Genomic DNA, 14,980 nt, shown 5'->3' on the forward strand with positions numbered 1-14,980 from the left:
AAGGGAAAGCCCCCTGCTGTATCTCTGGACGGACACTTAAGAAACTCCTACCAGGGGCGCCTGGGTGGTTCAGTTGGTTAAGCCCGACTCTTGATTTCAGTTCAGGTCATGATCTCATGGTTCATGAGTTCGAGCCCCACATCAGGATCTGCACTGACAATATGGAGCCTGCTTGGGATTCTCTCTCTCTCTCTCTCTCTCTCCTCCTCCTCCTCCCCACTCGCATGCATGGGCTCTCTCTCTCTCTCAAAATAAATAACCTTTATTAGAGAAAGCAAGAAAGCAATAAAGAGAAAGAAAAGAAAGAAAAAGAAAGAAAGCAAACACCACTGTCTGTGGGGTCTGTGTTGATTTCCTCTCTCTCTCCCCCAATCTGGAACAAGTTCTATCTCTTCTGAGGGGAGAAGGGAGGGAAGCAGAAGCTGCAGAACTGCAGAACATGACGATAGCCAAAGACGGAAGTTTCAGGATACAGCAGACAGTGGAATTTTGAGAAAGGACATAAGAGAGAAGGTCCCAGCTGCCTCAGGCTCAGTTTTGGCTGTGCAGGGCAACCCTTTGCCCCCAGATGAGGTGTAGTTAGCACACCCATCTACGAACTACTGCATTCACTAAATACGCGCTGCGTGCCAAGCAGTGGCAAGGCCCCATCCTCATGGGGCTCATACTCAAGTTATAGCAGCCCTAGCCCCTCTCCCCCACGCACCCCTGACTCATGGCACACAACTGGTGGTAGTATGGAGAGCACCATCTGGAGTCAGACCGTCTGCTCCACCAGTTATCACCGTGTGATCTTGAGCAAGTAACAGCCTCTTGTGCCTCAGTCTCTACCCCTGTAAAATGGGGATGATCGTAATAATAACTACTTTGGGATTGTATGAGAGTTCCCTGAAATCACATATGAAAAGTTTTTTCATAGCACCTGGCCTAAAGAAAGTACTTGATAAATATTAGCTATTATTATTATTAATTATTATTGAATACAAACACTATTTGTCTCACAGGTATGGGGCCCTATCTTCTTGTTCACGGAGTTTCCAGTACCTACCACATAAAAGGGGCTCAGCAAGTACTTATGGATAAATGCACAGATGAAACCCGCTTCCATTTGAAGATAAGACCATCCGGAGCTTACGTCAACCCAGATAGACACACTGCTGTGTGCTAGCAGCCACAAGGGACGTTGAGAGCGGCTCCTATCCTTGGAGTGCCTGACAGAAGATGTCCAGCAGAAGAGATGCTACATGTAAAGGTGAATGAATGAATGCATACATATATGAATGGCTATGAAGCGAGCTCCTAGGCAGAATAAACACATCCGGGGTCCCGTACCCCCTTCAGACATTTGCTCACAGAGCTTTCTCTGGAGTGAGCACCAGGGGGCACTAAGCTCGGCCAGTCTCGGCTCCAGATCACGATTTATCTCTAGGTTCTTTAGAGGACGCCGCGCGGTGACGTCATATCCGCGCCTAGTCGCCACGCTTCCGGAGGGCGAACCAGATAGGAGCCAAACGTAAATATCCCCGGAGTTTCCCGGGCCCAGGGCCTGGCCTCTGCGGGGTTGCTCCAAGCTTTGGCCGATTCTTGCAAGGAACAGGAATTAGGAAGGGGCCGGGTTAGCCCGCCCGAGAGCAGGAGAGAGGAAGCCCATAGCAGAGCGGTTGTTCGCCGGGAGTGGGCTCAGTCGGCCACGCTGGTAACGCATGGTCGTGCGCGCCAGGTGCGCGTGCGCAAGGCGGGGGTTACGGCGGGAGGCGCGCGGCCTTCAGAGGTACCTATCTGCCGGGGCTTGGGACACCGCGGCTGGGGAGGTCCTGCTGCGCCTTCTCTAGGGGCTTGTACCACGGGGTCTCGGAGGCAGACGGTGGCTGCGAGGAGCGAGCGGGACCATGTGTGCAGAGCGCATGCGCCCGGTGCCAGGTGGGCGCTGAAAAAGTGGCGGACAGTAGTCGGAAAATGTTGAAAACAACCGAAGTCCCCAACAGTGCGGGATTGAACTTTTTTTTTTGTCCTTAATTACTGACTTGACCCCAGACTTCTGTATTTAACGTGTACTGTGTGCGATGCACTATTTTTGGTGCTTGGGTAACCGTTGTGAATAAGACAGATCCCTGTTTTCTTGCAGAGCGTACATTCTGTGGGGCCGGGGAGGAAAGTACCGATAGAGAATAAATGAGTTACGTCGTAGTAGTGTTAGAGGGTAGCAAGTGCTTTGAGTAAAAACTAGAGCAGGGGCATGGAGGGCGTGCCATATTAGATAGAGCAAAGCAAGGGGGTAGAGTTGATCAAAGCCATGAAGGAAGCCAGAAAGCAAGCCATCTGGCTACCTGGGGGAAGAGTGTTCCCACCCTGCGTTAAAGCTAGGAGCCAGGTGCGGAGGCGGGAGGGAAATGGTGTGTGAGGAAGAGCTAGGAGGCTTCTGGTGGAAGGGGTTGAGTAAGGGGGTGTGGTAGGGATGAGATCAGAACGGTTGGAGGAGGCAGCGGCACACACCAGGTAAGGCCTTGCAGGACCTGTAAATCCTTCAACTTTAGTAAGACGGGAACCATTGCAAGATTTTGAGCAGAGGAATGGCCGGGGCTTGAGTAGCTTTTAATTGGTTCATTCTGGCTGCTGTAGAAACTAGATTGGGGGGGGGGGGGGAAGCAGGTGGAAGTTGAGACACCTATTACTAGTAGGTCATTTGATGAGCATCCTTGCACCCATTACAAAGTCTGGCTTCAAAGATTATGGTAACAAGTGCTTACATTGTGCTGAGCCTCTTGGATTATGTCAGGCTGTAAGAAGGGCCACCCGACGTTCTCCTTTAATCTCAGGACCGCCTGCAGAGGGCAGTACTGTCACTCAGGCTATGTGGAGGTGACTGCCCAGTTAACACTTGCTCCTTAAGTCTTTTTTGGTAAAATATACATAACATAAAACTTATCACTGTCAAGTGTACATTAACAATGTTGTGCAGCCATTATCACGGTCCATTTCCGGAATACTCCTTAAGTCTTCATTGTTGTTGACATCCTGAGCCCCAGGCCCAATCTCATTCCCCTACTCAGGCAGCCGACTCCATCAAGGCTGACAGGAACCCTTAAGTAAAACACCTATCACGTGCAAGACGGTGAATGAAGTCATTGAGGGTCCTGTTCTCCCTGCTCTTATAGTCAGGGAAGATTCCAATGGTGGGGAAAGAATCATCAGGTAGCTGTTTCTGCAGCCTTGAAACCAAAGATACCTTTGAACATAAAGGCCCAAGACATCACCGTTCGCTTAAGTGTTTGTTGGATATCTAGTCTGTGCCAACCATAGTAACTGTTCATTTTTTTAAGTGGGTGATTGGATGTAGCTCCTTGACCTTAACTTGTCCTTGTCCTTTGGGGACATCCTCCAGGAGCAGTCGGAACTAGGCCTGATGCATAGGTTTTTGTAAATGCTGGCTTAGAGCTTTATGACCTTTGCTGAGTCCCTGGCCGGACCTCAGTTTCCTAGTCCCTGTAGTGGAGAACCAGATATTAAGCAAATAGTATTAAGAGATTGCAGAACAAGGGAATCCAACTTAGAACAAGGAGTCAAGGCCTCCCTGAGGAGGTGGAACTCCTAGAACAGGTAACCTTTAAGCTAAAATTCAAAGGATGAGTAGGGGCTATGCAGAGGGAGGGTGAGGTGGGAGTGGTGCTAAGGGCAAGGATTCTCCCCAGGGGGGTCGGCCTGTTCCGAGTTCCTGAAAGATCCCTATCTGTAAGAAATGACATGGAGTGTCCATTCCGGGAATTCCCTTCTCAAACCCCTTGCTGTTTAAGCTTGGTCTTTCATGGTTGGCGAAGTAGCCCCGTGCAGACATGGCCTCCAGACTGAGAACAGGCCAGTGCGGCACGTGATGGGGCAGCAGAACTACCGTGCTCCCTCTCCTCTTCACGTGCCTGTGCGCTGGGAGGACGCAGGAGAGGGCCTCCCGGTCCGAGATTCTGTTCCTGTGTGCAGGAACGTAAGAGGTACCATCCCAGGGCCGCCTGGGTGGCTCAGTCGGTTAAGCTCCGGACTTCAGCCCAGGTCATGACTTCATAGCTCGTGAGTTCGAGCCCCACATCGGGCTCTGTGCTGACAGCTCAGAGCCTGGAGCCTCCTTTGGATTCTGTGTCTCCATCTCTCTCTGCCCCTCCCCTGCTCACGCTCTGTTTCTGTCTCTTTCTCTCCCTCTTCTCTCAAAAATAAATAAACATTAAAAAAGAGAGAGAGAGAGAGACATCATACTAGAGTGGTCTTGAGAGGACTCGGGAGCCAGTGAAATCTCTGTGCCCTTGGGCAAGTGTTACGTCTCTTTGCTAAGCCTCAATGTTCTCTTCCCCAAAATGGGAATAATAATAGCTTATATCTCATGGTGTCGTTTTGAAGACATATGACCTAAGGCATGTGAAATGTTTAGCACAGAGCCAGGTACCTAGTAAGGAAAAATGTTCATTGGGATTATGTCATTAGAATTTATGAGTACAATGGTCTGGCATATATAAAATCTGGAAACTTTATTTGTGTCTGTATGGATAACTTTGGTTTGACCAGAATTAGATTAGTTACTATATTAGGACTTCTTTTATCTTTTTTTTTTTTTAAGTTTATTTGTTTATTTTTGAGAGAGAGAGAGAGAGAGAGTGAGCGTGAGCACAAACAGGGGAGGGGCAGAGAGGGGGAGACATAGAATCCAAAACAGAATCCATCAGAGCCCAACCCAGGACTCAAACTCATGAACTGTGAGATCATCACTTGAGATAAGTCGAATACTTAACTGACTAAGCCACGGAGACGGCCCACTGTACTAGGAATTCTTTTAAAAGTCAAATAAGTTGGGTGCCTGGCTGGCTCAGTTGGTAAAGCATGTGACTCTGGATCTCAGGGTTGTGAGTTCAAGCCCCATGTTGGGTGTAGAGCTTACTTTAAAAAAAAAAAAAAAAGATGAAAATGGGTCAACTTGTGAAAAATAGCTTGTACCTTGCTAACTTCTGGCCGTCTTGACTGAATTTCTAGATGTCATCTTTGGGAAAGATGCCAGCTTCAGCCACTACATATGAGAGAATCGTTTACAAAAACCCCTCTGAGCACCACTACATGAAAGTGTGCCTGTAAGTTCTGTCTCCTAAGGTCTACTTTTGATTACATTTTTATAAGTCTGAATGAGATTTAATAATTTTTTTCTGTTTAATGTTATGACAGAGAATTTCAAGATCCTGGGGTTGGACTGAATGCTGCGCAGTTCAAACAGCTGCTTATTTCAGCCTTAAAGGACCTGTTTGGGGAGGTATGAAGCACTTGGTAGATCGATCACTCCTTAGGCCTTTGTAAGAAATACTAAAATGGTGCTTTTCCAAATAATATCTTAGAACTTTGAAACCATGTCTGAAATCGCAGCAGCAGACTTTCAGAAGTAGATTTTGGGTAGGTTTTTTCCTAATAGGCCTTCTGTTTGACAAGGAATTTGTTAGACGATTATTTTAGTCCAGTGCTACTCACAGTAGGGTCCAGATCAGCAACCTGCAAATAGATTTTTTGCCTTTTATGAAAATTTGTGGTTCACAGCAGAATCAGCACACCACTTCCTTTACTGAGAAAGTGAAAAATTGAGCTGAACTATCAAAGGAGCATGTGATTCTTAATCTTGGGGTTGTGAATTCGAGCTCCACATTGGTGTACAGATTACTAAAAAAAAAAAAAATAATAAACTTAAAAAAAACAGCTGAGCTAAACAATGTGCTTAGGAATATTCTTGATTTACATTGTGATACAGCTTCTTATTTTATCACAGACCAGCCCATTGAGTAGTCCTCTTTTAGGACTCACTTGAGAAAATAAGTAGAATTTTGAGGGAGAACAAAGGCAGATGACTCAGAAAATTATTTTCTGATTCATATGTTTTATCAAATCAAAATCTGGCAAGCATCTCACTAAAATTAAAAACATATACTCCACAAAGGACTCCGTTAAGAGGATGAAAAGACATATTACAGACTGGGAGAAACTGTTTGCAATCTGCATATTTAGAATATGAAAAGAACTCTCAAACCTCAATAGTGAAAAATGAAACTTTCCAATTAGAAAATGAGCAGAGACACTTGAGTGGCTCAGTTGGTTAAGCATCCGACTCTTGATTTTGGCTCAAGTCATGACGTGGTTTGTGGGTATGAGCCCCGTGTTGGACTCCATGCTGACAATGTAGAGCCTGCTTGGGATTCTCTGCTCTCTCTCTCTCTCTCTCTCTCTCTCTCTCTCTCTCTCTCCCTCCCTCCCTCCCTCTCTCTCTCTCTCTCTCTTTCTCCCCCTCTCTCCCCCTCCCCCCCATCTGCCCCTCCCCTGGTCAGGCACATGCTTGCTTGCTCTCAAAGTAAATAAATAACAAAAAGAAAATGAGCAAAAGACATGAATAGACATTTCGCTAAAGGAGATGTACTGTTGGCAAAGAAGCACGTGAATGAAAAGATGCTCAACATTATTAGCCATTATGGAAATGCAAATTAAAAACACAATGAGGGGCACCTGGGTGGCTCAGTCAGTTGAGCATTGGACTCTTGATTTTTGTCTGAGGTCATGATCCTGGGGTTGTGGGATTGAGCCTGTGTTGGGCTCTGCACTGAGCATAGAGCCTGCTTAGGATTCTCTTTCTTTTTCCCTCATGCCCCTCTCCCCCGCTTGCGCGCTCTCTCTCTCAAATTAAAAAAGTATTTTAAAAAATACGCGATGAGATACCCCTACACACTTAGCAGAACAACTGAAATTTTATAGATAGTGATAACACTAAACGCTGGCAAGGATGCAGAGAACCTGGATCACCCCTGCATTGCTAGCGAGAACGTTAAATGGCACAGCCACTCTGGAACACCTTTTGATAGTTTCTAAAAGAAAACCTAAACATGCATCTGCTGTACTACCCGGCAGTTACACACCTGGGCATTTGTCCCGGAGAAGTAAAACCTTACTAGTGTTCGCACAGAACTTGTACGTGAGTGCTTATAGCAGCTTTATTTGTAAGAGCCCAAAAGCAGAAGTTAGCCAGATGTCCTTCAGTGGGTGAGGGGTTAAATGTTCACAATATATTCATACCGTGGCATATACTCAGTAACAAAAAGGAACAAACTATATATATACAGGCATGCACATACACACAGACACACACACAATAATGTCACTGGACCTCCAGAGAAGTATGCTAAGTGAAAAGCTAATTCCAAAAGGTAACATTCAGGGTGATCCCATGTATATAATGCTCCTAAAATAACATAATTATATAATCTGGAGAAAAATTAAGGGGGAAGGGTTGGGGGGAGGAGTGGGCGTGACTAAAAAGAGGTGGAAGGAGCGAGCTGTGTGGTGATGGTATAACTTTCTGTCTTGATTGTGCTGGTGGTTGCACGAAACCACCTACGTGGTAAAATTGCGTAGAAGTACACACATAAACACGCACACGCACAACCACACAAACAAATATGAGTGCATATGTAACTGATAAAATATGAATAAACCGGTTTGCCAATTTTAGGTTTTTGGTTTTGATACTGGACTACCGGGGGAGGCTTTGAAGGGTGCGTAGAACCTTCCTGTAAATTTCTTTGCAACCTCCTCTGACTCTCATTTTTCAAAATAAAAAGTTTAAGGAAAAACTTTTCCTTCTTTTTTTTTTTTTTTTTAAATGTTTTATTTATTTCTGAGAGAGAGAGAGACAGCTTGAACAGGGAGGGTCAGAGAGACAGGGAGAGATACAGAATCTGAAACCGGCTCCAGGCTCTGAGCTAGCTGTCAGCACAGAGCCCCATGCAGGGCTCGAACCCACGACCCGTGAGATCATGACCTGAGCCGAAGTCGGATGCTTAACCAACTGAGCCACCCAGGTGCCCCAAAACTTTCTCTTCTTTATGTCAGGTATAAAACCTGGTTCCTGAGGGGCCTGGGTGGCTCAGTCAGTTAAGCATCCGACTTCGGTTCAGGTCATGATTTCACGGGTCATGAGTTCTAGCCCTGTGTCGGGCTCTGTGCTGACTGACAGCTCAAAGCCTGGAGCCTATTTCAGATTCTGTGTCTCCTTCTCTTTCTACTCGTCCCCCATTCGTGCTCTGTCTCTGTCTCTGTCTCTCAATAATAAATAAAAGTAAAAAAATTTTAAAACCTGGGTTCCTGAGGATGTAGCCATAAACAGACAGGGCCTCTGCCTCAAGGATGAATGATCTTGATTATTTTAGTAGAAAACCCTGTCAAACAAGTACTGGCAAGAATAATGAATTTTATGAGAGAGGAAGTATGTGGTTTCTGTATGTGAAAGAGCATACGAAGCAAGTGAGCTTAATCTTTGGGATCAGGGATGGAACTTTTTATTTATTTAATTTTAGGTTGGCTTCATGTCCAATGTGGGGCTTGAACTCATGACCCTGAAATCAAAAGTCTTATGCTCTACCAACTGAGCCAGCCCCCAGGGATGGGACAATTTAAACAAAGACTTGAAGGGTGAAGAGTCATTGGCAGTATAAAGAGGTACAAGAAGAACATTCCAGATAGGGAATTGTAAATAAGCAGGACCAGTACTATACCACCTCTAAATACTGGTTTTTGGAAGAGAAAGACAGTTGACAGCATTAGTTATTAGACTTCAAGGATGATGGTGGAGGGGCACCTGGCTGGCTCAGTCAGTTAATTGTCCAATGTCAGCTCAGATGATGATCTCTGTGTGGGTTTGAGCCCTACTCTGGGCTCTGTGCTGACAGCTCAGAGCCTGGAGCCTGCTTCACATTCTGTGTCTCCCTCTCTCTCTGCCCCTCCCCTGCTTGCACTCTTGCTCTATCTCTCGCAAAAATTAATAAACATTCAAAAAAAAAAAGAAAAAAAGAATGATGATGATAGAGGTTCCTGGCTGGCTCAGTTGGAGGATTGACTCCTGTCAGGCTGTGACTCCTGATCTTGGGGTTGTGAGTTTGAGCCCCACGTTGGGCATAAAGATTACTTAAAAAAATAAGAAATAGTGATGATAATATTCTGTTAATGGTATTACTCCATACTTAGGTTGATGCAGCCTTACCCTTGGACATCCTGACCTACGAAGAGAAGACCTTGTCGGCCATCTTGAGGATATGCAGCAGGTACAACAGAGAGTGGCACGTTTGTGGTAAAATAGAGCAGAGAGATAGGTGGAGAAATAGAGCAAAAATGCCCTACTCTGAGTCTAAGAGTTTTGTCATTGTGAACTCTGAGCAGCTTTTGGAAGTTTAAACTGGGAATGATGTGAACATTCATCCACCGAGCTTACACTATACAGAGGAAAACTCATGATTTTCTTACAGTTGTAGTGTTTCCCAATTGATGATTGTGGTTGCAAACTCAGAAATACGCATTTTAGAAAGATTCCTGGGGCGTCTGGCTGGCTTAGCCAGAGGAGCATGTGACTCTTGATCTCGTTCAAGGTCATAAGTTCGAACCCTACGTTGAGTATAAAGATTACTTAAAAAAATAAAAATTTTTTAGAAATTCCCAATTGAGGTTCATTTTATTCTCTGCCTATAACATACTGTGCTTTTACTTTTGAAGTTTTCTCACTTAAATTGGGCTCTCTGGACCTAATTTAACTATCTGGACTTCTGCAAAAGTACTAGGGAGATGTCACCGAAACAAATCTTTATGCATTCTTGATCTCTCCGCAGTGGTCTTGTCAAATTGTGGAGCTCTTTGACTCTGTTGGGATCCTATAAAGGCAAGAAATGTGCTTTCAGAGTGATTCAGGTAAGGACCATTCCTTCACATAGTCCAAACCAGGTTGAGTAGGGATGAAACTGCTTTTTAAGACATGTCCCATTTTTGTGCCTGCATAAATCCAGGGCTCACACTATCCAGCTGGGAGCGGTGGGGAGGGATAAGGACGTCGTTGCTTCTGGAAATGTGAGACAGAGCACCTAGATTTTAGATTTTATGGGAGATGTTAGGGAATGAAACTGGAGCTCTCATGGAAAAGTCTTTTCATTTATTGCTTAATGCCTAGTGCCTTAAATGTTGGAACACTGTTTCTGAACTTATTATCACTTATTTATCTAAGGCTACCTCTGGGGATGCTCTTTAAAATGATACTGCACCAGCTTCACCTCCCCCATAAAATTAGGCATGTTTCCACACGCCCTGTGTTTCAATGCAGTTTTCTCCCAATATTTCCTTGACATCTTTTTCTTTCTCTTATAGGTTTCTCCGTTTCTTCTTGCCTTATCTGGTAACAGTAGGGAACTAGTGTTGGATTGAATAGTCTTCACTCTCAGAAACATTCCTCCACTCTCAAAAGGTGCTTTTTGGTGCCAGAATCATGTCTGAAGACTGCAGCGGTCTGCGAGCTCTGGTTGCGGGACTTTGGCAGTGCTGAAGATGTTCCCAGTAACGTGCAGCCATCGTCTTTGGCGGACTGGGCTTTGGAGGAGAATGTGCCTGAGCTGGCAGGTGCCGAGCAGGCAGCACGTTGAGCAGATGCACGTCCGAGTCGGAGACCGTGCAGAACTCAGCAGGGCCTTCACGCAGAGGGACGTGGCTGCCTTCTCAGAATTAACAGGGGATGTCAATCCTTTGCACTTAAATGAAGAGTTTGCAAAACACACCAAGTTTGGAAAGACAATTGTACATGGAGTTTTGATCAATGGACTTATTTCAGCTCTCCTGGGAACTAAAATGCCAGGGCCAGGCTGTGTTTTACTTTCACAGGAAATTAGCTTTCCAGCCCCCTTATATGTTGGAGAAGTGGTTTCAGCTTCCGCAGAAGTGAGAAAGTTGAAGCGGTTCATTGCTGTTATTGCAGTGTCGTGTTTTGTAATACAAAGTAAAAAGACCGTCATGGAAGGCTTGGTTAAAGTTATGGTCCCAGAAACTCCCAAATGCTGAGATGTGTGTAAAGATGCACATTCAGGTGCAGTGGTACTGTTAGTGAGGAGCCTCTGAACAAAATAGATTTTGCTGCTCTTCATTGAGGGATGGCTTTTAGACCCAGAAGCCTGAATTGGGGGTGGGGACCAGGGAAAGGGGTGTTCAGAGGTCCACTGTCCAATCCAGCCTTTATGCTTCACGCAGACTTGAGTATATTCATCATCTGCCTAGGTTTGGGTTTTTTTTTTTTTTTTGAGAGAGAGACAGCGCGAGCAGGGGAGGGTCAGAGAGAGAGGGAGACACAGAATCTGAAGCAGGCTCCAGGCTCTGAGCTAGCTGTCAGCACAGAGCCCATCAAACCCATGAACCATGAGATCATTACCTGAGCTGAAGTAGGACGCTTAACCAACTGAGCCACCCAGGCAACCCCTGTCTAGGTTTTTAATATTGAAAAATTTAGGTTATTTAGCTGAAGGTCTACTTTTAGGATTTCACATCTAGTTAGATTTGCATTTGGATAACACAAATCTGCCTCTGTTGTTGGAGAACAAGTTCCCCACTGGATTCATAACTAGCATTTAATTATTGAAGGCAACAACAGAAGTCAGGTCGTCTTTGAGCACCAACCTTCTACCAGTCAGCATTCTTGGATCCTGTTCAGTAATTTCCAGATGAGAGCTCATTGTAATTTGTTCCCGTTTATGCCACAAGGGTACTTGTTCCATCTTCAGTGGCATTTGCCTTCCAGATGCTTTTCCTGTTACTGGAGAACTGCATTTGGACTCCTTTATGTAAACTGTCAATCTCATGTACAAAATGAGGCTAAGGACACCTACCACACAGGATTGTTGGAGATGATAGATACAAATAGCTAAGTACAAGGTCCGCCTGTAAAGTGGCCTCTACTATCACCCTCTCCCCTGCCAGTGAGGTTTAGATATTTTCCGCAGTTTAAAGCAAACTGGTCTACAACTAAACAGATGATAAGCTAATTTTTCAGGATGTCAGTCAATCCAAACCTGGAATAGTTTGCAAAGTTTCTGTTTTAGTAATCCAGATTATTTTCTCCCTCCCTTGAAAGTACTGTGGAATCTCCCTTTTATAAATAATATATGCTTACTGTAAAAGTATTGTAAGAAATAAAATGTATAAGGAACACTGTGGAGGCCAAATTCTGGTTGTTGTTTTTTTTTAAGGTACATGTCTTTTTCTTTCCTTTTAGTTTTATTGAGACGTAATTGACATACAACACTGGGTAAGTTTAAGGTGTACAGCAAGCATAATGACTGGATTTACACATATTGTAAAACGATTAACACCATAAATTTACTTATTTATCACCTCATATAGGTCCAAAAAAGAGGGGGAAATGGTTTTTTCTTCATGAGGAAAACTTTCAGGATCTCCTCTCCAGTGTGCAGACAGCAGTGTACAGTCATCGTGTTGTACGTTACATCCCCATTCAGGTGGGTTCTTCAAGGTAGCTACTGCTCAGCTACTGCTCCTGCCCCCATTTTACAGATGAGGAAACAGAGACTCAGGCGTTAAGTAAGTTGCCCCACGTCCACCGTTAGCAGGTGGCCGAGTCAAGATTTGACTGTTTGACTCCAAGCCCACAGTCTTCAGGGTATAAAAAGCAGGGCGGCATATGAAGCTATCACAGACCACGTGCTAGGCCATGTTGGTGCTTTGCTTTCTGTTCAAGGAAGAGCTGCTTTAGCACTGGATCAGCACTGCCTTAATTTCTTTTCTCCAAAGTGAAATCTATGCCTAGGAGTAAGGAGAAGGAGAACATACTCCTAGATTCCCGTTCATCTTCCTGCGGTCCCCTCACCATGCTGTCATCACCTGGAAGGCCAGTCTGCGACCAGGAAGGCCAATGAGAACAGATGTGCCTGACAAATCTCAGGTCCCTTTCAGTTACCCAAGAACTACTGAAATTTCTGGTCATTTCTCTGCCCGTTCAGGGCAAACATGTCCACTTTGGTAGTTATGACCATCAGCTGTGTGGAGGCCAAATTCTTAAGGAGTTGAGAGGTAGTGAAAATTTAATCAGTATCAAAAAATTGATGGGTCCTGACAAGGAAATGCACCCAATGTGTTAGTACTGAGTGGTCATCCCCAATGCAGCCAATGTAACATCATTTGTAACAACGCATCCACCTCTGCTCTGTAATTTGAGATAGCGTTTCTGAGTACAGCTAGATGCTTTGATTAGGAAGATAATCACGTGTAATTGGCGGGATCAACCCTCTTTTCCTGGGAAAAGGTTTTTCTCCTACTGGTGGATCAGTAGATTTTTTTATTTCTTTCTCTTACGTCACAGGTAAGCAGATTACTAGAAAAAGTCATTCTAGGCACTAGAGAGCAGTGATGTGTACAAATAATATTTTTAAACTCTTAGGTATTGTATCATACTCTGGTCGGTGATGGGTGAGATGAAAATACTAAAATCAGTATGAGAAACAAGGGTGCCATTCCATGGGCTTCAGAATGGGCAGCTGTGTGGGCTTAGGTACTCCTGAAGAAGACTCATTTATAAGGTGAAAGACTACACAAACTGAAATTTCGATACAGCATTGAAAAACAAAATGGGAAATCTCAAAGCTAGAACAATCCTAAAATGTGTATGGAACCACAAAAGACCCCAAATAGCCAAAGTAATGTTGAGAAAGAAAACCAAAGTGGGAGGCATCACAATCCCAGACCTTAGCCTCTACTGCAAAGCTGTAATCATCAAGACACTGTGGTATTGGCACATAAATAGACACATAGCCCAATGGAATAGAATAGAGAACCCAGAATCGGACCCACAAATGTATGGCCAACTAATCTTTGACAAAGCAAGAAAGTATCCAATGGGAAAAAGTCTCTTTAGCAAATGGTGCTGGGAGAACTGGACAGTAACATGCAGAAGAATAAAACTAGACCACTTTCTTACACCATACACACAAATAAACCCAAAATGAATGAAAGACCTAAATGTGAGACAGGAAACTATCAGAACCCTAGAGGAGAAAACAGGCAACAACCTCTTTGACCTCAGCAATTTCTTACTCGACACATCTCCAAAGGCAAGGGAATTAAAAGCAAAAATAAACTATTGGGACCTCATCAAAATAGAAATCCTATGCACTGCAAAGGAAATAATCTACAAAACTAAATGGCAACCAACAGAATGGGAAAAGATATTTGCAAATGACATATTGGATAAAGGGTTAGTATCCAAAATCCGTAAAGAACTTACCAAACTCAACACCCAAAAAACAAATAATCTATGAAGAAATGGGCAGAAGACATGAATAGACACTTTTCCTCAAATAATTAAAAATAGAACTACCCTATGACCCAGCAATAACACTATTAGGAATTTATCCAAAGGATACAGGAGTGCTGATGCATAGGGGCACATGTACCCCAGTGTTTATATCAGGGCTTTCACCAACAGCCAAATTATGGAATGTCTATCAACTGTTGAATGGATAAAGATGTGGTTTATATATACAACAGGATACTACTTGGCAATGAGAAAGAATGAAACCCTGCCATTTGTACAACATGGATGGAACTGGATATTGTGCTAAGTGAAATAAGTAGGAAGGACAGATATCATATATTTTCACTCATGTGAAACTTGAGAAACAACAGAAGACCATGGAGGAAGGGAAGGTGGGGAAAATAGTTAAAAACAGAGAGGGAGGGAAGTAAACCATTAGAGACTCTTAAATACAGAGAACAAACTGAGGGTGGTTGGGTGGGGGAAAGGGGAAATTGGTGATGGGCATTGAGGAGGGCACTAGTTGGGATGAGCACTGGGTGTTGTATGTAAGCAGTGAATCACAGGAGTCTACTCCCAAACCCAAGAGCAGACTTTAAACACTGTATGTTAGCCAGCTTGACAAGAAATTAGATTAAAAAAGAAAGGAAAACAGAACATTATCAATATGGAAAAAAATGGGAACTTGAACAAAATACAGACTCAAAGCTAAAACTGCGTCTTCTTGTAGAGCTCACTCTCTGGGACTAGCAGCAGTCTTGGACTATAGTAACTACCATTCTTTCCACTATGAGCCAGTTTTCGTTTCTTTTTTTTTTTTTTTTAAACGTTTATTTATTTTTCAGTTTA

The 14,980-nt window shown here is 44.1% G+C and overlaps 2 protein-coding genes and 1 non-coding gene across 4 annotated transcripts; all 3 read left to right on the forward strand.

The window, feature by feature from the left end:
- The first annotated feature begins 1,517 nt into the window (after positions 1-1,517).
- On the forward strand, positions 1,518-10,276 carry RPP14 (ribonuclease P/MRP subunit p14). Of its 2 annotated transcripts, none has more exons than XM_039242396.1 (6): positions 1,518-1,771; positions 5,011-5,105; positions 5,197-5,281; positions 9,025-9,101; positions 9,660-9,738; positions 10,189-10,276. In XM_039242396.1, the coding sequence occupies exons 2-6, from the start codon at positions 5,011-5,013 to the stop codon at positions 10,243-10,245; spliced, it is 393 nt and encodes a 130-aa protein (XP_039098327.1). In that variant the 5' UTR covers positions 1,518-1,771; the 3' UTR covers positions 10,246-10,276. The 2 variants fall into 2 exon arrangements, with proteins under 2 accessions (XP_039098327.1, XP_039098326.1); XM_039242395.1 differs by lacking the exon at positions 1,518-1,771 and adding an exon at positions 1,780-1,920.
- On the forward strand, positions 4,836-4,908 carry TRNAQ-CUG. The gene has a single exon. It is a non-coding gene; the product is annotated as a tRNA-Gln (tRNA).
- A 66-nt stretch (positions 10,277-10,342) lies between the features above and the next one.
- Positions 10,343-11,048, forward strand: HTD2 (hydroxyacyl-thioester dehydratase type 2). Its single transcript, XM_039242394.1, has one exon. The coding sequence runs from the start codon at positions 10,366-10,368 to the stop codon at positions 10,870-10,872; it is 507 nt and encodes a 168-aa protein (XP_039098325.1). The 5' UTR covers positions 10,343-10,365; the 3' UTR covers positions 10,873-11,048.
- The last annotated feature ends 3,932 nt before the right edge of the window (positions 11,049-14,980 follow it).

Source organism: Hyaena hyaena, unplaced genomic scaffold, assembly GCF_003009895.1.
Source record: "Hyaena hyaena isolate Hyena2069 unplaced genomic scaffold, ASM300989v1 scaffold_212, whole genome shotgun sequence".
NCBI classification, from domain to species: Eukaryota; Metazoa; Chordata; class Mammalia; order Carnivora; family Hyaenidae; genus Hyaena; species Hyaena hyaena.

Excerpts from the sequence above, each read along its gene's own strand:
- HTD2 (XM_039242394.1), top strand. The coding sequence starts at position 10,366 with ATGTTCCCAGTAACGTGCAGCCATCGTCTTTGGCGGACTGGGCTTTGG.
- RPP14 (XM_039242396.1), top strand. The coding sequence starts at position 5,011 with ATGTCATCTTTGGGAAAGATGCCAGCTTCAGCCACTACATATGAGAGA. Across the intron at positions 9,102-9,659 it reads ATCTTGAGGATATGCAGCAG|TGGTCTTGTCAAATTGTGGA; the intron begins GTACAACAGAGA and ends ATCTCTCCGCAG. Across the intron at positions 9,739-10,188 it reads GTGCTTTCAGAGTGATTCAG|GTTTCTCCGTTTCTTCTTGC; the intron begins GTAAGGACCATT and ends TTTCTCTTATAG.